Source organism: Amblyomma maculatum, chromosome 10, assembly GCF_055883805.1.
Source record: "Amblyomma maculatum isolate TAMU_Amacu chromosome 10, ASM5588380v1, whole genome shotgun sequence".
NCBI lineage: Eukaryota > Metazoa > Arthropoda > Arachnida > Ixodida > Ixodidae > Amblyomma > Amblyomma maculatum.
The window spans coordinates 83,815,597-83,838,626 of record NC_139353.1 but is presented as its reverse complement, the minus strand read 5'-3'; the positions used below and the strand labels follow the sequence as shown (position 1 = coordinate 83,838,626).

General features: G+C 45.2%; 1 protein-coding gene and 1 pseudogene across 8 annotated transcripts in view; both read right to left on the bottom strand.

The window, feature by feature from the left end:
• Window positions 1-1,517: 1,517 nt before the first annotated feature.
• LOC146176904 (echinoderm microtubule-associated protein-like 2) overlaps window positions 1,518-23,030 on the bottom strand; it is a 202,612-nt gene continuing 181,099 nt past the window's right edge. For all 8 annotated transcript variants that reach the window (XM_084583024.1, XM_084583018.1, XM_084583017.1 and 5 more), the window contains 7 exons: window positions 22,583-22,714; window positions 20,010-20,166; window positions 19,092-19,189; window positions 16,140-16,227; window positions 14,502-14,597; window positions 7,989-8,119; window positions 1,518-7,604 (listed from right to left, as the gene is read on the bottom strand). In XM_084583024.1, the coding sequence (XP_084439150.1) occupies window positions 7,479-7,604; window positions 7,989-8,119; window positions 14,502-14,597; window positions 16,140-16,227; window positions 19,092-19,189; window positions 20,010-20,166; window positions 22,583-22,714 (828 nt within the window). In that variant the 3' untranslated portion in view covers window positions 1,518-7,478. The remainder of the gene's footprint in view (window positions 7,605-7,988; window positions 8,120-14,501; window positions 14,598-16,139; window positions 16,228-19,091; window positions 19,190-20,009; window positions 20,167-22,582; window positions 22,715-23,030) is intronic.
• LOC146176907 (uncharacterized) lies at window positions 10,619-12,533 on the bottom strand (annotated as a pseudogene).

Sequence of the window (23,030 nt, the reverse complement as noted above, 5' to 3'; positions counted from 1 at the left end):
TTCAGCTGCCACAACTGCTCGTTTGACCATCGCCTTTTGGGCTTTCAGGTCGAAGCAGGCGAGTAGGGTCGTCTCCCTTTCCTCTCGGTTGGGGTTTGGGTGCAAGGGCAGGGTCTCCAGATTTTCAAACTTTACATTTTATGTGCAGCGTAATTTTACACGCATATAGCATGTACGCTGTTTACGCGTACCCAAGCATAGCGTCGCAGCTATCGCAATCTCACCGCATGGTGGCAGCAGCAATCGCAATTATGCCGCTCCCTACATCTGATAGTGAATAGGGTTTATTGGCACAAAAACTACACCACGCAAGTCCGCTTTTTTTGTAGCGAGGCAGTTCTGTTCGTTATGAACGCGTATAACGGGCATTATAAAATATAAATAGGATGTCCATCAAAACACTATTTCAAAGATCCCTGACTTTTCCTGGTTTTCCCTGATTATTTCAGTTCAAATTCCCGGACGAGTGAGGAGGCTCATAAATGTAGCTGCTGATGATAATGAGCATAGACAAATAATTCTCAACAAAAAGCTACTTATTAATCATAATCTGCAGTTTACAATAGTGAAAGGCTGTTATAAGTGTTAATGGCCGTTAAGAACATCGCAAGTTTACTAAAAATTAAAAGCACACTGATGCCAGCCTCAGCGAAGCTGTTTAATGCAACCAGCTGCGAAATTTTCTATAGGCCTCATGTATCAAAAAACGGCGGTTTTTATTGGTCAAAATTCGGGTGTATATAGGGCATCGTTTATAGATCCTATAAACGTTGATATAGGGTGCCTCGATGCGAGGCACCCTAGGTCACGGCCGGTCTCGAGGGGGAGCAAATTTTTAAATATCACAGCCGTAGAGTTAAAGGGAGACGAGAGTCTTAGAACGGTCGAAAATGGTCAAAAATAGATTTTGAGAAAACTTTTTTTTTTTTGTCGTGTGCTACTTTCACGCAGCGTTTCCACATATTTTATTGAGTACCCAACTCACATGTGTACCGGTTATTTTATTGCGGCAGCTCAGCCATGTGCTGGCGTCAAAGAAATATATCTCGCCTCGCGGCGCGGCCGTGGTGGGGGCCATGCGCTCAGCACAAAAAAAAAAAAAAAAGGTCTGCATGAATAGCATACTTGCTGTGCGCCAGCTTAAAATGAAAATGCACTGCAGAATATATCGCGCAATTTTCCCCGACTTGGCGAAATTTTTGATGGTTTCCCCGACATTTCCTTGATTTTTCCCAGTGTATGAAATTTCCCTGACAATTCCTAGTTTTCCCGGTTGCTAGGCACCCTGATAAATAATTGGTCCACGGGAAGGGAAAGGCGAAGTATACTGCGCCTAGACGGAGAAAAGTCCGTTTGTCAAAACATTGGCTCAGGCCATAAGGGAAGGGAGGAAGGTGGGAGTGAAAGTGAAAAGAGATAAAGAGGCATCGGCAAAGAGATGAAAATTCTGCACAAAAACAAAACGTTTAACGGTCCCTTCTGGCAAAAAGGGAACATCAAGTTGACAAAGAAGCGCAGAAGTTGTGCATTTTTTTATTAGTTATTTACAAAGAGAGAAGCAAGAAAAGAAGAGCTTTCACTCGAAGCAAATACATAATAAATATTGCCAGCCCGTAGCAGTCAAATCTTCAGTACACAGTTGCAGCCGGAACCCAAGCCGGGCGCAGAAACTCGCTTATGCTTGCAAAAAGGAGACAATGGACAGCACTTTCCCAGGACAAATGCCAAGCTGCACACTAAATGACAGCAAAGAAACGTCAGCCCATTGGCTATGCGCACTCTTAAATCACACTCCAAGCTCTTAAGACATTTCATGACACACCGGGGTTGCCTCCATAGTCACGTATATATTACAATCGCTACCAATTATCTGAAAAACACTATATACTCACTCTTCACTCATATAAAGAATAATAAGATGGCAACATGCAAAGAAATGCTGCCCATATGTGTGCTATGCTGATATATGACTTGTGAGCTGTGAAATGTGTTTATAGTTTGCAATGAAGTTGACACGTTAGTACAGACTGTCAAGGCTCAGAAATAAAATGACGCTAGAAGTGGTGGCCACATAAAATGCTTCCCTGCGCAATATTTTGTCAAATCAGCTTTCTTGCTTTCATCGGGTTTATCCTAGCAACTACGATGACAATGACTTGCAATGGTTACTTTCAATCACAGGTAGGATAAAGCGTCGAGACCATGCAAGACAACTGAGCTCTGAACTGTGTCTAAGGCATTATTTCTATTCCACGAAATCTACATCACACTAACCCTGTTACAAACACTTCAGAGATTGGTTGCAGGCCTAAGATTGTACAGTTACAAATAAGGCTAAGTACATGATTCAACTTCTCAACTTCGTTGCTTCCAACTCTGCTGATCGAGACCTTGCACCGTCACAACTTTATGCAGACATTTGTCTGCCATCAAGAAAACTAGAGGAATGAGGAAAAAAAGACACTGCGGTGATGGAAATGCACTTGGAGCTAGATGCTACTGACTTCAGTGTGCACTATGTGTGTGGAAAAACTAAAAAACTGTATACAACGCCCTGCGCACTTTTCCCTGCACCCTAAGACTATAAAAACAAAAAGAACACTCAAAAAGCTAAGATGGTGCTACTAAAGATGAAATGATGTGACTGTTGCCATGAGCCTGTCCTTCTTATGTGCTGTACATAACTTGTGCCGCATGTCATGTGTCAACTGTGTTGACAGGTACGTGGAGGTGATGTGGGCTATATATGGCTCACACTTGAGTACTGGGTGTGATGGTTCAGTGCAGGTCGCACCAGTTGCCATAGCAACTTTTCTCTCACATTTCTACTGCACACAAGTGTAATGTTGAGCAACAACTGCTGCAACACATGTAGCGAATACAAAAAAAAAAAGACGTCTAAACTAAGTGAAGGTCTTGGAAAAACCAGCCAATAACATCCTACACAACGTTCTACCATACACGCATGCATCCACACATTAACTAAAGAACAAGAAAGAAGGTAGCAATTATTGTTCTGGGCATGTTCAAGACCTGTGACGAACGGAGCACAAATGTCGTAAAATGTTTTTCATACAAGCTTTACAAGTTCATCCAAGTTTCTTGCTCAAGACGCACGTGCGTCAGACAACCCACACACACATATACAGAAAAAACATGTTAATATGATGAGGCCATCAACTCATTCAGCTGCAGTGCAATGTCCACCTGAATAACTGTCCACAAGCACATAATTTCCTTTCCTTGCTCAAGAAAAAAAATTTTTTTGAAAGTACCATGTTTGCAGGCAGTGTTGCTATAAGCATGATATAAAAGTGCAAGGAGCCCGCACATACATTTCCAGTTACAACTCACACAGAATGTTGCACACGCACATTCGAGCAAGTGTGATGCATACGAAGCCACCAGCATTGCTCCAGAGCCATTTGCACAAAGAAGCACCATGCACATTAGGGTGGTGGAGGTGATCACAGCAACCCCATATCGCAACCTACTACATTTCAAAGAAAAAAACTTGTATGCTCTTGCCGCTGTTTTACTCGACGAAACCGCAGATAACTACAAACGAATCTAGCAGTGAGTGCAAACCGGACCAAAAATATTTTCGGTCGCGAAGATAACTATGGCGGCATAAAACTTGTCAAAATTACCCAAAGCAAGCTTGTCACATCAACGATAATAGCTCCGCTAATGTCAAGAAGAAACGGATGTGGAAAGCATGTCGCATGTCACAAGACTCCGCTAACCCAGTCAGTACCTCCAAGCCCACCACTAAAACACCTCTGTCGCAAAAACAAGACACTTCACCAGAAAGCCCGCATTTAAGGTTGGAAATTGAAAAGTGGACAATCGGAACAGATTAACGAGCACCGGTATACGAGACAACGGCGTAAAAAGATGCACAGCATTACTTATCTGCTCGCATTCTTTTTCACTTTGTCACTGTGTTTTGATTGAATACATAGCTGCTATCAGTTGCAAGCATGCAGGTTGTAAACAAAACAAAGTTATAACAATAAAGTAACATGATCATCATGAAGATAGAAAGCTGTTAGCTGCTAAACTTTTCATGCAGCTCGATACTGTACACTCGATTTCCGCAACAAGGCTAAACAACAACAAAAAGTAGCTAAGAAAATGCACTTTTAGTAATCGCTTCACGTTCTAATAAAACAGCTCAAGTCTTGCTAGCTGATGCCATTATGATTACTGCTTAATTTTTCATGCTCAATCTCGGAACGCCTGAAAGCTTTCTTGCTAGAAAAGCACTGGCTAGATTTGTATAATATCACACCTGTAACTTTCAGCAGATGAAAAAAAAAAACAATTTTTGAGCAAAAATCATGAAAGGCAATAAGAAAATCGCTGCTAAACAGCCCAGTTCTCGCATCAGCAAAGAAGGAAAAGCGCCCGTTTCAATGCTGCGCAGAAGTGGGAACTGCAGCAAAATACTACCGGATCACCCAAGATGTTTAGAGGAATAAAAGTGCGTAGGCATTAAACGTTGCCTCCAAGACATACGGTATGTAGCTCCATTTTTTGTTCACGTTTACTAAACAAAGGCATGGAAACGTTCAAAGTCTGCATGGTTCTACTGCTTTTTATCCTATTGCATGCTGAGTAGTAACTGCAACATTCAACACTAATTCATGCGTGCTTGCAGTGCTTGGTGACAGCTGCTGACCGTACGATGCTAGCTCAGCGTAATTCGGCATACGCACGTCGAGACGGCAGTGCGAGGCAGAAAGACACACACACAGCACAATATTAAATATGTCTGCCATCAATGGACGTCACCATCTACCACTCTGACATGACTAAAAGCCGACGTGTATAGAAATGCACGGCCTCGTGACGCTTTCGGGATAGATTTTTTCCTTCTATACGATTCTTAAAAAAAGTCACAATAGTGGTTACACTTCCGGTCATCAAGCATTGGTTGCAATATGTGCTATGCTGGATTCCCTAACAGAAACAAGCAAAATTGAGAATCAATGTAAACAAGCACCCTATTCACATGTGAAATATGTCTTCCCACAAAAATCATTAACGGAGGAACCTGCTGATCAAGGTCAACTGCACGATCCCACAATACACCAATGAAATGCCGCAACAAGCAAGTAAAATATTGTGCAGATTCACAGAGAAATCTTGAAAACAACTAAGCACACAGTCAATGCGGCATTTGTGATTCGTTAAGGCAGAGGAGGGGTGGACAAATAGAAACCTAGAAATTGTGACTGCGACAACTACAATGAAGCTCATGCGCACAACAATTTCATGTATCCGAGCATAATGTAAAGACAAATTGAAACTACTCAATCCCTATCGGGGCACCTTAACATACTGTCGTCACAAGCCCTTCTTTACTTATCACAATCTCTGGATGTCTGCCCACGAGGCTGCGAATTACAGGCACACTTGAGGCAAATATGGACTACACCGTAACTCGCCAATGCGAATGGATGGCTTCAGAAACGTCTGAGTACTTTTGTATTGCAAGCATCGTCATCTAAGGGAACATCGGGAGCAAAATGTCTAAATTCCTCCTCATTTCCATCTTTTCTGTACACTGACAACACAAACAGCAAAAGGCTGACTGAAAATCTGCAATAAATTACAAAAGAGAAAAAAGCCTGCTTCGTGCAGCCTTTAAGAACACGACGACAACATGCACTTACACGGCAACATCACCAGACCAACAAGTTTATCGAAAGATTCGTCAAAACAACAGACTTCTGCTTAGTACTGTGGTAGACACAGTACAACATCAAACCAACAAAGTGACAGCCATCACTTCCAAGCCTTTCTTAAACACCTGCCATGATGATATCAAGAAAAAAAGCATTGGCAAGTTCCCGTATTAAAACAGCTGTCTGACGAAAAAGCAGTTTCTTAGGGCAAAACTTCGCACGATGCATTATTTTACATAAAATATTTCGACACAGTGCCACAGGTGTTGCCCTTACGTATTTGCAATAAATTGGTTGGTCATAAACGTGCTTAAAAATGTCATCTCAAAGAAGTTGAAAGTCAGCTGAATATGCACATCAAACGCACATGTGGTGAAAAAAAAAAACACCACCTTCTTTGAAAGATGTATTACAGCAGTTAGGAACCCGTACGCAAATACCAAACTAAAAAATTGCTGCTCCACTAACTAATGCAAGACTTTCTCTGTAGTCAGTAGTCAAGGCAAGTCAGGACGCACCCGTTAACTAAAAGCTGGAAGGAATGCTGCCATTTCATGTTACTGCTCTTCATGTATCCACCAAGATGCCATTTACCAGGCATACAGGGCTCAAAACTTTGATTTCGTAAAAAGAGGCTCTATCTACAAAAAACGCTCTAGCTTCCAAACGAACCAAGAAACTAGCAACCACACCTTTGACACAGCTCACAATGACATGATTATGATAATGTGGTCATGACACACCGGGCAAAAAAATAAACCGGGATCAGGCAGATGTGATGGGTCATGATACTGGGTGTGAGCTCTCTGCAACTTATCAAAAACACAACATGCACTCGAAACTTCCACAGCCTAAAAAAAAAAGGGGGGGGGGGGGAATGGGAGAGGGGCCTCTCCTGGCAAGGACTCATTGGGCAGTGTGCTTAGAGAGCAGATAATCTCTCCATTAGATGAGCGTACTCATTACCAGCCAGCAAAAAGCACGGTTACTGCTATCTTTACTCAAGGGGAGCTAACAGATAGTATTACCTGTCTCTCGTTTTTGTTTGCATGATCATGTGTCAGGATTAAACGAAGTATGCATGATCTTGTAAGCCATTTTGACACTGCGTAGGAGATTATCGCTGCTGTGATATCTGCACGATGTCACAGTTTCTTTTAGAAATGTCAGCATCTGAAGCCACATTCGCAAAGCTATGTACGCAAGCCTATAATAAGATTGTTTTACAAGTCACCGTACACTTGACCATTTTATGGACCTGTTGCTGCATTCTCTTATGCATTAGAACATGAAAGCGGCTTGTTTATCTCTCGCTGTTCTCCTGTTCCAGCACCGACTGCTTGTTCCGACAACTCATGACTGGCCGGCATCCTGTGTATCATGCACATCTTCTCGGCCACTGCAACTGTGTTCCACGTGTGTCAATCACGATATTTGCCTCAGCTGTTGCCTTGTCGGTTAGAGTAAATGACTGGACATACTGTGCAAGATGTGGCCTCTGTTTCACAGAGGAAGCCGATAACAATAATATTGAAATGTGCGCTATTAACTGCCACACGGATGCCTCCATTGAACGCCCACACAGCTTCTCATTTCAGATGCGGTAGTCAAAATTTTGCGAGGGACTAAAAGCCCAGAGTTGCAGAAGCGAGAAACACCCAAAGCGCCTTTGTCTTGCGCGGCGCTAGACCTGGAGAGGCGCTGCTCCTTGTCACGTGGCTTCCAAAGCGGGCACCCCCTTTGTCTTTTTTTTTCTTTGTGTCCCTTTTGGGTCACAGTGCAATGTTAGACAACAGCCCACTGTAGGACTGCGCAGTCCCGTCCGCCCAGGGAGATGAGGCGGTTGTCGTCGGGCAGGAAGTCCACGGCCGTCACGTGACTGCTGTGGCCGCCGTACATGTGGCTCAGGCACTGCGCACGTGCAATATGGAACACAAATTTATTTATTTGGTGAAAATAACTGCAGTGCCAGTAGGCATTATTGCAGGGGGAGAATACAAAGAAAAAATACCACTGTGAAGAGGAATGCCTCCTCTACAGTTTGACATTAGACACTCCTGTACCAAACAAGTTTTGTTAAGGAAAAAAAAAATATATTAATGACATCACCCAAAAACCACCCCTTTTCCCGGACAGGAAAGTGTTAACCCCTGGCGCCACAGTGGTGCGGCCCTTCATTTGTTCAGATAACCTTTTCCTGTGCATAAATTCAGCCAGTCTATGCCTAGAAGCAATAATCCCCACAAAAGAAAACAACAGCCTAGTGGCAGAAAAAAAAAAGAAAAAACACTCTACCTTAGGCTGGGACGCAGGGAAGGAGAAGAGCTTGACCTTGCCAAAGTCATCACCAGTGGCAAGCAGCCGGCATGAATGGGAGCGTGCACAGGTGTTGATGTCTGTGCCATCAGCATTCTCAGGCCAGATGCCTGCAGCAGGGAGGAAGTTGCACTCGCAAGAACTGTGCGCTTCTCAACTTTTCGCAAAATCTACAAGGGGTGATCACCACATCATTGATATGCATGGCTAGTGTGCTTTATGCTGCTCATTCACGGCAACTGTGGAAACTTGGCTGATATCAAAGAGTTCTAAGGAGCCATTCTATAAAAACGTGGTCTCTGGGGCTTTTCCTATAATTGCCGGCACACTGGAAGCTACAGCGAATGTCAAGAAGAGCCATATGCACATTCTGAAGAAAACTTTTTCCTGAACTCTAAACTCTCCTAAAAAAAAAAGAAGAAAAACAAATCAAACTAACGCTTTTCCCGCCACCATATCATGAGAGACAAGTGCTGCTGGTATGTATAGTCGTTGGATATAATGCAACCTCGGTATAGTAAACTCTCATATAGTAAAACTCTGATACAGTAAGGAGAAACGGCAGTCTCATCTTGACTTCCATATACGACTGTACTTTTGTTTTCCTTTATAGTAAAGAAATCTTTAATAATAATAAAAAGAAAAAAAAAGCAGCGCAAAGCATAAACCAGCACTGTGGACAAGTCTGCTAAGCTAACTATTGCCTCCCGGATGACAGCAAGGCTACGGAAGATGACACTCTCTGATGATGCAAAGCATTGCTTTTCACATCAAATCAAATTCACATTTTATTCGTGAAAATTAGGTTACTTTCAAAATGGCATTGAATACATGGTAAATTGATAATATGAAATGAAATAATATGATATAATCATCCTATAAAGGCACACACAAGAGCTCTTGTCGCCCCTTTCTAGGATCATTTATAGAATAATAACTATCTCTGAGTGTTTCTTACACAAACACTTCATCTAGTTAAATAACAGCACCCACATGGCCATGCCACACAAGCGACTGATATAGTAAAGACAATGATATGCATAGTAAAGATCCTTGCTGGTTCAAGTCACTTCAGTACAGAAGGGCTCTGCTGTATACGGGGAGTTTCAGTGCCCCAAATGTGCCTGTGGGCCATGAGAGATGCCACAGTGGAAGGCTGCACAGGATTCGGTTAGATCGCATGGGGTTCCTCAAACATGCACTGACAGCGTTGCACACAACATGGACATACTGAGGAATTTTGCCTTCCCTGAAATGAAGCCACTACTACCGAAACCTAGTAATACAATGATGGGCTCGGCAGCTGAATGGCAAGGCCATTAAGCTTCTTTTAACAGCGTACTAATATAGTATAGCTTTTTTATCACGTGAAATAACATGAGGCCAACAGTTATTAACCTGGAGAGAAACAGAAGCTGGCCGCAGATAGTCGGGGATAAAAAACTGTGGGGGTCTAAGCATGGATTGAACCTAGTGATAGAGCAAAAATTGTGAGTGTTGCAGTGATGGTCCCTATAACCCTTCCATTTCAATCCATTTCAATCCACGGCTTTTTCATAATTTGATTGATTGATTGCTTCACAGGAAGGGAAAGGTGCAGTATCTGTCACACTTGCTCTGTAGACACCTGAACCCCACCATACGGGAAGGGAGGAAGGTGGGAGCGAAAGTGGAAAGAGAGAAAAGAGGATCCCCTTAAAAGCACAGGGACGCCATCGTTAAGTTAGGTTTTTGGGAAAGGAAGGCACCTTATACTTTTAAGTGGACACCTACAACTAACCAGGTCATCATGTTTTCATATTTTTTTCTTGTATATTGTACATTGGCTTATAAAAAAAGGAAAGGTGCAGTATCCCTCAGACTTGAGAGAAGGAAGGTGAGAGTGAAAGCGGAAAGAGAGGTGGGGTAGTGGAGGGCTATGGTGTAATTTGGACCACCTGGAGGCCTTTAACTCTCGCTGACTTCACAGAACACAGGGCTGCCTTTCCATTTAAGTTAGGTTTGGGAGAAAGGAAGGTGCAGTATATTTTTGGGTGGACACCACAGAATCATGAACACCCACGCTTAAGGGGGGAGGTGGCGATCAGAGCTAACTTTTTTGTTCTTTGACCTAGAGCAATGAAATTTGGTAGCCACACTCAAAAGTGCCTTAAATAAAGAAATATGGAGTTTCATTATGATACCTTGAATAGTTTTCAAGTTACAAAATGTTGCATGTGTGCCGCTGGTGGAAAACCTGGCACTGTAATGCAACATGCCAGGGAGCTGTCTTCAGTTTTAATCTTTGCTTAAAAGAGCCTTACAGGGTACAACAGTTCCAAAATTTTTTTAAACCCTTAATTTTTTTTTACACAGAACATCATGTTCATCTTTACTAATTGTGGCAGAACTTGTCATTCAAAAATTAGCTGTAGAAAAAAAAACTAAGCCCTCAACCAGATATTAAAGACTGTCATACCCTCAAGCACACTTCAGGGAATACATAAAAACAAACAGAATCAAAATTGGTCCAGGCATTCCCACGCTACCCTCTCCACAGACAAAACAGAATGCCCAAAACACACTTTTGAGAAAATGGCTCTCAAAGTTTTCGGAGCAGTTCACGACTCTCAAAAGGAACCAGGACTGTAGTTTTCACTGTCTTTGGTTACACGTGACTTTTTGGGTCTCTGCCCTTTGAGTTCATGCACACGAGATGATTTTTTGGCTCGCTGTTGGTCTTTTTCCGCAGCCCTCCGAAGGGCAAGGGCACCAGGTTTTACGCCCAGTGTAGTGCAAAGCTCGGTATAGGCTCGCAAGTTGCCTGCATTGTACCTAGCAACTGCCTCGTATACTGCTGCTTCTACAGTGAAGAGGGAGGCATGCTGCTGCTTTGATATCAATGTCCAAATCACTGAATGAAGACTTTCAGCAGCGTTCTGTGTCTTTTTGCCACTACACCGAGCCAGTAAATGAGGGTCGGACAAACGTTGGTAGACTGGTAGCAGCGCTTGCACAACTCTGCTTGAAATACTGCACTTGTGTGGAGGTTGTGGCTTGCCTTCTGCCTCAGCTGCACGGTGCCTGCACCAGCTGGGCACAGATCGTGATGGGGCTCAGCATCTGTGGATGCGATGTGATGTAGTGTTGCCATCACTGCCCTCTGCATTTCTTCCACATTTGTACTGCTTCTCAGGGCTAGGCCATAATAAGTAGTCAGTCTCTTTATCAGCTCCTGTGTCAAGCCACCTTTCCCACCGAGTGCCTCTCCCTTCTTGGCTTTGCTCACAAGAGAGCGGAGTGCTGTGCCCATCCTTTTTTGAACGTGGTTCACACAGTCCTCCTTTGTGAGAGGTATGAAACCATATGTTTGTTCATTGCACAAGGCCAGGTAGGTGCGGCTGTCTCCATCACAGATTACATTTGTATACCTGAGGTCGTTTCTGTCAAGGGAGCGCCCAAAAAGCTGCAGTGCGGCTTCAACTTCCATTCGTCCTGCGCTGACAGTGATGTTTTTTTGGCACTGGTGAGTCTTCTTCCATTCATGGAATGCAGGGTCATTTTCAGGTGGCCCTATTTCACACCCAAGGCAGAAGTTTGATAAAACTGTACAGTCAAGCACAAGTCCCGTGTAAAATTCTATTACACAGCCTACACCAATGTGCGAGCTGTGCCCACGCGTCAGCCACGTGCCATCGTATACAACTGTAATGTTCTTAGTGAAGTTGACTTCCATTTCTTCATATACATTCTTGACAGCTTTTACAGCACCTGCAAAAACTGTTTGTGCAGCCACTTCAGCAGCTGGCTTGAGCACTTTCTTCAAATGCTTTTGGTATGTCTTCTGGTGCAGTCCTCGGTGTGATACATTCATCACTGCTCAGAAGTCATTCAGAGAAGTGGGCCCTTTGCCAATGCTCCTGATTGCTTGCATTGATCTGAGGTTTACGTCGAAAACCCTCGCACCTTGCTTTCTTTGCGAGGACCACTGAGAACTGATAACACCGCAAGAACACTTCAGCACCATTTTCACAGCAAGTCCAAGTCTGGTGTCCCGGTCTACTGCTAGGCTTGGCTTCCGGCAAATCGGGCAGAGGGCATCCCTAATCAGCGAATTTAGAGCGCCCATGTGAATTACTACGAACTCATCTTCTGATGCCAGCGTTGTATCGGATTCCGGCAGCGCGGTTAGCGTGAACTTCCGCTCAGTTGCCGACATCGCACCGAGCGACTCGCGAACAGTGGTTGCGCGCGCTTGCGCTGTTTCCGCGGGCACAAAACTTGGCTCTCGGTGTTCTAGAATGGTACGACGACCACCGCATGGAACGTCGGCACAGCTGCGCTGATTGAAGGCATCCGCTGACGCGCCGTTTGTCACTTCCGAAATGGCTTGAGTGTCGCGTCGAAGAGCCTCACGCTGAGCACTAGCATCAAGAAAACAGTCCTCTTCTGATAAATCTGACCTGCGTCGCAACTCCGTTGCATTGTCCGGTAAGCTGCCGTAGCTTGTCGATGTCCCAGGATCCAGGGCGACATCGCTGTCACTGCTTGGTGGCTGACTTGATGAGGCACCGTACGGCACGCTGGCGTCCGATGCCGGTGCCCGCATACCACCATTCGACGAGTCCGGCTCTTCGGCGATCACTTTCAGTGACTTCCGTGACTTCCGTGCAGTAGGGGGTCGGCGCTTCCGCTTTCCGAACGCAGTCTCAGTCTTGCGTTTCTTTGGAAACGTGCGACCCATGACTACTGACCATGTGTAATGTGCACGACTTGCGCAACAAAACCGGCCTCGGTATCGAGAGCAGCGTTGGTCCTCTGCCCGGCAGCCCGCAACTGTTCAAGCAGAAGACGTAGCGACGGATCGTAAAAGCTAGGACTCCACGACAAAGAACGATGAACGATAGCAAAAATGGCGAAAGGCAAAAACGAAACACAAAGACGTCCGCGACGATGAAGCCGCGGCAGACGACAAGCCTGGCAGCAGCCGGAGGTGACCACGTGACCGCACGCGCAGCAGCCAATAGTAGACGCGCGACCTCCCGCGCGCAAGCCTTGTCCAATCGCAGCTGCGCTTTTGAGCCGCGGGCAATTCGAAAGGTCTCGCGAGCCTTCCATACACAAGCAAGCCACGCCTATACCGCGCCGCCTCCGCTGCCGGTGGTGCCGGGAAAAAAAAGCGCAAGAATTCACAAACAAAACAAGGCCAAGATGGCGGCGCTCGCTTCAGCGACTGGGAAATGGTGCTCGCGCGAAATACAGTTGTTTTCAGCTCTCGCTCGCTGCGCAGGAGCTGCCGCGGCGTGTTATATATTTAATTTGAAGCACTTTTACGATGAATTACGCACTGATAATTACAGGAAAGATAGTTTATAACACGTTCTACCCAAATACGTGATTTTCCAAAACGCGATTTTTTCGCGATTTTTTGGCCTTCGAAGGCCGCGTCCCCCCTTAATTAGGTCAAGGTCACCTAAAAGTCAAATTCAGTGCCATGCAAAGATGCAGTGAAGTTTTCGCCTCAATTGTAAACTGGTTTATAAGAAAGGAAAAGGCACAGTGTCTGTCAAGGTCACTTGAAAGTCAAATAATCTAACAGGTGAAGCAGGGCACTTCAAAAAGGGCACACAGTGCCTGGAAGGATAGCAGCCACGCAGCTTTCTTGCCCAGCTGGGCCAGCAACAAGAACTGGAGCAGCTCACCTTGATCTCATTTTGCTTCAAAACATAGCCGCTTCAACACACGGTGGACACTGATAGGACCATCTAGCATTACATATGGCCAGTGTGGGCTGTGACTATAAAGCGCTGTGCACAACAACAGAAGAACACTTGGTTTGTAGTGTTGTTTCACATCATGGAATTCCCCTTTTAGTCCATCCTTCCTAGCACAGTCCAGGCACCCATCAAGTGTGAGGCAGTTATGGGGCCTCTTCTGAGCATCTCGCAGATCCATTCTGGCATCTCGCAGGAGACAGCTCGGTCAAGCATGTTACAGGCCCATTTTGAAGTCCTTAAGGCAACTGCCCAGTTCGATGTCTACTGTCACTGGATTGGAACCATGCTAAGGCAAGCTAAGCTTAAGCGCTAAGCTAAGCGTAAGCAAGCCATAAGCTTCTTTAAGCAGGCCTTAACACCCTTGCGGACTTGAACAAGCCAGGCTCGCGAAGTGCCATTTCCAGCTCCCGACAGGACCAGCATGTTGTGTTTTGTGGCACTCTTGTGTCCGGTCTGTCATGAATAGGGCTCTTACAACTCAAATGTTTGTTTAAATGACAGACGGGGGGGGGGGGGGGGGGGGGGTATGAATATTAAATACCACTGTAGCTCAAACATCATTATAAAGATGATCAATGGGCAATTAATGATATCCATCAGTTGTGCAGAAAAATGACTGTTTTGCAGAAGAAAAGGCAGTCTTACAAACTGGCTGTGTAGAACTGTGTGCCTTGCATTTAAAAAGAGTATATAAATAAATAAGGTCTTAATGAAGCCAACAAACAACAACACTCACCAAAGACACTGAAGCCAATGGTGCACGTCTGTGTGTGCCACTTTAGGTCTCGCGTGATGGACATGTTGGTCACTTGCCTGCAGACCAGGGCATTCCCTGCATGAAAGGGTATCACAAACAATGAGAGGAAGGTAGATAACAGACGCAACAAGAGTGAAATCCCTATTCCAGTGAGCAGTGATAGATTTGCACGTCCTGAAAAACAGCCTCCATCACCCAACATCACCTGTATAAAATAAACTGTGAGGAGAAGGAGAACCAGCTTATACCTCTGTCACACGAGAAAATTTAATGACATTAGCATCTAATGTCATTATTCCCGTGCTACACGAGAAAATTGAATGTCATTAGGTTCGAATGACATTCTTCACCGAATGAGTTTGGGGAACTCATTCGCATTTGATCGCGAACCGAATGTGTACTCTTGACGCCAGATACGCAGCAGAAACAAGTAACCCAACAATATATTCTGCGCACATTGAAATTTAAAAATTATATTTCTAAAGTTTTGTTTTAAAACCGGTTAATTTAGGTGCAAAATTATTAGCACTGCAGGCTCTCGTGGAACGGCATTACTCTCGGTCACAGCAGTGGCCCAGTCATTACAGCGACTAACGATCCTTTTGGGCTCTGTGTTCCTTGGTAGCCGCATCTCCACGTATGTTTATCTCGGAACTAAGTTAAAGTTTTGACTGAGCGCCTCACAGTTTGGGCGCCAATCGCATGCTCTACGTGTCTCCGTGCGTCTTCGCACTGTGTATCCGCGCTCCGCTGTGTTCAGCCATATTGTTTGTTTACATTTATCGGTTTGTGGGTGACTCGATACTTGGCTTGGATTTTTATGGCTAAAGTGCTACCGCACAGTCAAAAGTAATGTTTTTCACTTGAATTATCGTACAGAAATGTTTTGATCAACTTTAAAATGTTACACAGTGATTTCAAACGCCTTTTATGCGCACTGATGTTCCTTAAGTGCAGCATTTTTTTATAGCTGATCGTAATTGCCACCATTTGCGAATTACATTATATTTTACCGTGTAGCACCGAAAGAAACCGAATGTCATTCGATGCATCGAATGACATTTGATTCGAATGACATTAAATCTGCTCGTGTGACAGAGGTATTAGGTTCGGTTTGGTTTGTGGGGTCCCAAATCGACTCAAGGCTATGAGAGGCGCCTTAGTGGAGGGCTCCGGAAATTTCGACCACCTGGGGTTCTTTACCGCACAATAACATCACAAGGTACATGGAGACATTGTTTCTTGGCTCCATCGAAAAGCAGGTGCTGTGGCCAGCATCAAGCCCCTATCTTTAGGCTCAGCAGCCACGGTGGGGCAACCAAAAAAGAACAGAAAAGGAGAAACTCCTTTGATGTTACACATAAGCTAATTGTGAAGCTTTCTAACTGTCAGGATATGCCGCAAAGTACTTCAAAAGGGTGGAAATTTGGGCTAGTGGGTGCATGATCTGAGGCTAAAAACAGCGCTAACAGAGACGAAGCAGAGAGAGGGACACAACGCTGTTCCTCTCTCGTCATGTCCCTCTCTCTGCTTCGTCCCTGCTTCGCCTCAGGCCGCAAAGCAGTTTGAGCAAGTCCCTCAGAGCAGTTTGCCTGTTCTTCTAATCACAATACTCACAATAGAGCAGCTCGTAGTCGCCAGAACACGACCGGAAGTATGTGCTGTCAACCGCCCAGTCAAGGTGGATGACAAAGCTTGAGTGGCCCTGTTGTAATGGACACCAACCAAACAATGAGGCAAGGCCCTTCAACAGTATATAGGCAAGCTAAAAAGATGACTTGAAATTAAAGCAAGCACATTAGGACACATGTTACGAGAAAAAAAAAAGAAAAGATGAATGTACAAACGAGGCAGTGAAGATGTTACTGTTGTCCACAATGAAGTACTATTGACACTGATTGCTACTGCCAAGGCTGGTGCCGCTGCTATTGCTAAAGTTAGCACTGCTAAAGACACATGAGCAGTAGTAGTTCACATGTTTCGCAGACTGAAATTAAAACATGTCCCAAAGTAACTGTGATTGGGTACCTCAAGAAGTGCCAGGGTCAAGAATAAGTCAACAAAACCTTAAAAATTTGAATGCCCCCTAATAATAAAACCTACTATTCTTAGAATGGTGTCCTAACTATTACACTTTACAGTAATTAACTGAATGAGCATTTATTTACTTAGGAAAAAGAATGGGCGAGGACCAAAAATAATAAATAATCAAGCCAGGTTTGTCAGATTGCCTCTACACAGAGTAGCAGTAAGTGTCTGGTGACAATCTGAGCCTTGGCTCCCAGATTGGTCTCTCACCAGTAACGGTGAACGCGTGGCTAGAAACTTGGCTAAGAAAGTGGGAGGAATTTTGCATGATAGTACAATTCCTAGCCAACAGCAGCAGAAGCATCAACACAACTTCTAGGGCAGGTACTTACAAATGACTCCAGTACACATCTCTTCAAGGCATGATGCAAAGGCAAGCATAGATGCAGAACGCAAAACAAATGCAGTGAGATAAAATGAAGGAAAAAAAAAAGGATGACTGCAAAGGTCGAGGCAAGAAAGAGGATGGAGATGGTGCAGTAGCAACTTGTTACAGGAGGTCTCCTTCCTTTATTATTATTATTTTTTTAATCCTCTAGCGTGCTGAGCATACCCAAAGGGAGGTGGGGGCCCGTCGCGATGCCTCCTGGTCTCGTGGAGGAGGAGGCTTCTATGCTCGATGAGGGCATCACGTGACACCCCGCGGTGGGGGGCAACGAATACGCGACATTGCGGTTCGCATGTCGAAGAAGGGGAGACAGAGGACCGGCGGAGAAGTGGGAGCAGAAGGGAAAGAAGAGAGAGACAGCAGCAGGTGAACGGAGAGGCCAACCATGCCACCTCGCAATACAGGCTCAAGAGACGTGGCATCGCCGATCAAGACAGGAACAAATGCATCTCCTACATTAGACTGCTGGCTAGTCTGGCTTTGGTATGCAAGGTTTTAATGTCTTAGGAGGGAAACAAGGGCAATCACAGATGCCATAGTAAAAGGCTCTGGATTAATTCACGCTTCCAGGAGACCTTTAACGTGCACTCCCACTACAAAGCACACGAGCGTTTTTGAATCGATGTCATGACCTTGGGGTCACTAGCCCAATGCCGAAGCTACAGAGCCATCAAAGCAGGCAGTTGACTACTTTACACTTGAACTCCTCATGGAGGCAATATCTGACCAAGTGTCAAGTTCAGTAGTAACAGTAGCTGAGCAGTTCACTGAGGTTAAAAAAAGAAAGAAAGGCTCTTTTTCATGTCTTCGGACCCATTTGACATGTAATGTACCGTCTCGAAAGGGGGACAGTTTGCTACCTACATAATTTAGCCTCCATCTGGAAGGGTCTTGGGGTTTGCCAGCAGTCAAAGTTTAGTTAACTTGCAACAAATAAAAAAATAAGTAAGAAACAGTTACATGACTAGTGGAGAAAAATTAGAAAACGAGGCCGATAAAAAGGGTGCGTAAGAAAAGTTACCAACTGAAACGATGAATGATCCAAGGTGACAAACCATCCCCCAATAACACTTTTACCAAAAACTGCAAAATTTGCGTCAATATTGTTACCACTGAGCAAAACTGCGCATTTTGGTTTAACTGCAGCAGATGATGAATCTTTATTTTAAACACAGCTAGAAAATGAAGTAATCAAACATAGCAGTAAACAAAATTTTGCACCAAATGTCATTTAAGAGAAACATTCATGCCAGTTTCGGTCGGCAATGCCACGTATCCATAAAAACATAGTCGTCAAAAGAAACGCATCTTAACAGCAACAGGGCTAAGAACCCTGTTAGGCCCTAGAATCACCATGTAAAAGTGCCTCACTGATGGCACAGTTACTACTTGCATAAACTTTCATGCTGTACCATTTATTTGTGACGTTCATTTGTGGCATATTCAGTGCTTAATGCTGCTGCCAAAAGCTCAATTTCAGCTTTGCGTATGTGTAGTTTAGTTTGATTAGTTTGCCACACTGCTTATTGCAGCATAGTAACCTCCAATCTTTTTTTTTTATCCTCACATTTATACACAGGCAAGACCTTCTAAAACCACTTAAAAAAGCTCGAAAGGGTCGTACTAGCAAAATTAAGAGAACAAAATAGTTTGCTACTGCGGGCTAAGCCACAGCAACTGCAAATGCTCGCAAAATAAAGAATTCTACCCTGAAACATAGTCAACGCACCGCCGAGACAGCCGAAGCTATTAACAATCACCGGCACTTGTGAACAGGGTTAACTAGTTAAAGCAAATTCCTTAACATACATTCACCTTTATCCAGTTTCCCAGTTCTCCCCCACCCATTCCCCTAATGCCAACCAACAAGCTCAAAACAGGCCCCATCGGGTTAATCGAGCAAATAAAATGCTGCACCACCAAGTCGTGATAAGTTCCACTCAAAAGGCCCTCTTTAAGAACATTAAGAACACAAGGTGCTAGTATTCACAAGAGCAAAGCGGCAAGCAGAGCAAAAGACAGCAGCCCCACTGCAAAAGGCACAGAGAACATGCAAGCGGGTGGCGCAAATCGATTAATGAATGGCGACTCACCGAACACCGGCTGATGCGATTGTACTTGCGGCCTTCCTCGCTGACCTGGTACACATAGATGAAGCTGTCTCGCGAGCCAAGGGCAAGCAGCTGACCATCTGCAGTGAAGGCGCACAGCATGTCAAGCTCCTCGGTAACAAGATAAATGTCACCAGCAGAGGACAAGGGGTTCACTCAAGGCATTCCAACTGCAGTTTACCAGTGCAAGCCAAGTCTACCTACTGATCTCCTAAGATTACCCCTCTTCCAATGCCTTGGCAACCCCAAGACTACGTTTCTGTACCATGGGCATTCATAGTACAACGGAATACCTGTAATAAGAACACGGTAAATATAAACTTCAGGATGACACGAATACGTGAAATTCCCCAATCTGGAGTACAAAGTGCCCAATGAGCAGAATTTCAGATGATGAGAGAAGCTTTTGTGCCCCAGTACGGATGGCAGGAATGCATGAGCTGCAACCAAAACCTCGGGCACTATACACGTCCTGCAGGTCATTGATCCCTCGACTGCTAGTCGCATTGTACACATAGGGAGCAGTCTGTGGGCACGCACAGCCCATAAATGGTCGACATCGTGGCCACCTGCCCTGCTGTATTAATCGTGAGTAGTGAGCTGGGGTTACAAGGCCACATGCGAATCTCAGCTGTAAACAAGCTTGCATGAACATAAACTCAGCGCAAGGATTCCGTTCATTTTGATGATGCAAATATCACTCTGAAGGTCCCCGCTGATTTGCGCTACGCAGCCCACGTCCCAAATGGTGCAATTCTTCATGTTATATATAGTTCAAACGTACACGGTCAATGAACTTAGGCTGGTTGTTCTGGCGTACTTTAACTCAGTACTTTTACTGCCAAGCTTTTCCTCCGACGGTCAAGTTTCAGGTGTTCACAGGCATGAAAACGGACTTACTAGGTGAGAACGCCACAGCGTCGATGGGCTCGGTGCCGTCCGTGTGCATCGAATAGAGCTGCCGCGTTGATGAGTCGATGACACTCCACCGCCCTGTCCGTGTGGTCAGGACCAGCACGCTGCCATCTGGGGAGAAGCAGGCAGCCTGTGCCTGCTCCTGCACACAGAGTGGACCAGAAAAAGGTTTAAATAATTCTAACATGAGTGTAAATTATAAGTACTGGTATGCTAGCTACAGCAATATAGCATATGTGGGGTTTAACACCTCAAAGTGCGTGCAAGCTACACTGCGCTAGGTTTCAAGCCGTCGGCCTGGCACCGTGCCACATGAATGTTGCCTAGCAACTGTCACGTGGTACAGGCCGAGAGCTGAGCCAGGAGTTGGAGGAGGAAAGAAGAAGAAAGAAAAAGATGAAGAAGAAGGAGAAGGAGACAGATAACTCAGTAGTTGGTAGAGGCGAACGACAACAGCGAATTGCTAGAACAGAGGGTTTGCTCGAACGTTGTGACGGCGGCACATTAAATCCAGGTGACCGCAGAAAAATTTGCTGCAACAATCACAGCTTTCGCTCTATCACTAGGTTAAAGCCATGCTAATTTTTTCCATCAACTGGTGCTCTGTTAAGTGAAAAATGCCCTATCAATTGCTGCTCCAAGTAACCATGATGGAACACGAACAATTTTATCAATCATGGCACTTACAACAACCCAGCCGTGCAGACTCAGTGGTTAGAACACTCAACTGCTCATCCTCAAAACTGAGGTTTGATCGCTAAATCAGGAGGAGTTTTCTCACCTATGAAATATACTTTCTCACAACTCCGCTCATTTCTCTAGAGGCCACACGGCCACAACTAGCTTCATTAAAAACAGCTATTGAATATTGAAAAACCAGCGCAATCAGCCTGTTCTTAAGGTTGCGGGGTTTTGTGGCGAGGGCCTCTCATTGGGCATTGTTAACATGACGTAGGCACGAGGTTGCATCCTTGAGAGCAAATTTGCGGCCACACGGGGCAATGATGGAGTTTGGAGGTGGAGGAGATGAGTTTGTGTCACGGGAGCCAGCCGCAGTGGCAAGGAATGTGAGCAACCACTTTGCACTGTCCTAAAGGCCTGTGCTAATGGACATTCGCGCGCCTTGCCGGGCTGGTCCCTACCGTCATTGAGCCGAGAGCTTCTTGCCCTTGGGGACCTACGAGTGTCTGGCGAGACCCGCCACGTGGCCTCCACTGCTGAATGACTCGGCGCACAGTTTTTCCATCGTCAAAGCCTTCGTGTGCCAATCCTTGTCGAGGCGCGCAGCTGCTGTGGTCCGCTTTCGGGCTGCGGTGGACGCATGGTACAAGCAGCCTAGGAGTGTGGTACAGCGCGTGTTCTTGTACCGTAACTGTCTATGAATAACTGCGTGTGCTGTGAGTGTCACTGATTTCTTTGGAGCAAGGGCGCATATGCATGGCAAGAGCAGACCGGACCACCTTTTGGCTCGGTGCTCGAACCTTGCTGTGGGTCTCCCTCTCTGCACAATGCAGGGACACATAGAGAGGCCCACTTTAGAGATGCATACGAACACTGGATGCAGAGGGATCTTAAATAGACACCCATAATGTCGAGCTAGTGAAAACGCACACTGTTGGAAAGAAGAAAGCCCTCTGTGTGTTGACTTTCTGTTGATTTTTGCTGACCAAGATAACGGCAGTGAGAAAAAGGTTACTGACACTACACTACACTCATCGCTGAGAACCACTCCCGACCCCATGTCCTGAAGAGGTGAGAGACCGGCCCCATCAACCTAGTGCCTTAATTCGCAGATAACATTCCACACCACAGCTCATGCAAAAGTGGCACAGCTAGGCTAAAGCTTCTACCTAGCTTTTGCTAGATCTATCTTTTGTGACGCAAAAAATTACAAGAATGCGCTTGAGCCTGTTGAAGTGTAGAAATGTGAAAGCCGCTTTACAGGACTGTTTTCATTAACTGCATCATCACTGTCATCCCAACCATCATCATCCCTAGTGCTACTGTCATCATTATCAACTAAACAGACCAACACAGTCATCACTACTACCATCATTAGCATCATCACTAAATGCAGTGTCATTGTTAACGCTACAAGTATCATCCTCATGCTAGATGAGGAGAATTCCGATCGATTTCTCACAAGCCCAGCGTGAAGTAGCGGTTATTTGCTCGGCTGGAAATTGGAGGAATAGTGATGTGATTCCTGGTGAAGACAAAATATCTTTTTTTTCTCTCTCTCTTCTTTTTTTTTTTCCCAGCGGACACTCCCCGAGAATGGTTCCAACCGGCGAATATGTCCAGCGAATGGACAGAAATATCACCACGAGCCTAAAAAGGTTCTCGCTTTAAAACAAAATGGCGCCCACTGTATGATGGTAAACACTTGCAAGTTTACTACAGTGCCTCAGCAGAAGATTCGAAGGTACAGAGCGCAAAGTATGGAACTTCAAAGGGTTGTAAGCGGTCAACCGCAAATGCCGACAAAGCCACACAGTCTGGAAACATGCCTCCAACTGCTGTTGTGGTAAAAAGCGAAAAGTCAATGACACACTCACGCCCAGGTCACGGCTCCAGACGACTGAATGGGAAAGGGTGTCCCAGAGGTGCACCTGACAGTCGTAGCCGCCAGTCACAAACTGGTTCTGCGTCGGATGCACCGCAAGCGCCCAGATTTCCTCTGTGTGGCCCTGCACGCCACCACCATCAGAGACCGCACAGCTTACATAGCAGGAGTGCACGGGAAGCAACAGGTTGAAAAGCATTATCTACTGCCACATGATGTCAAAGCATGCTAACCAGCCATCATCATTTCATCAGCCAAACTATACCCACTGCAGGGCGAAGGCCTCTCCCACATATCCACATGACCCCTGCAAACTTCTTAACCTCATCCGCCCACCTAACTTTCTGCCTATGCTTTCCTTCCTTTGGAATGCAATTTGTTACCCTAAGCAACCATCAGTTACCCTCTCTTCGCACTACATGTCCTGCCCATGCCCATTT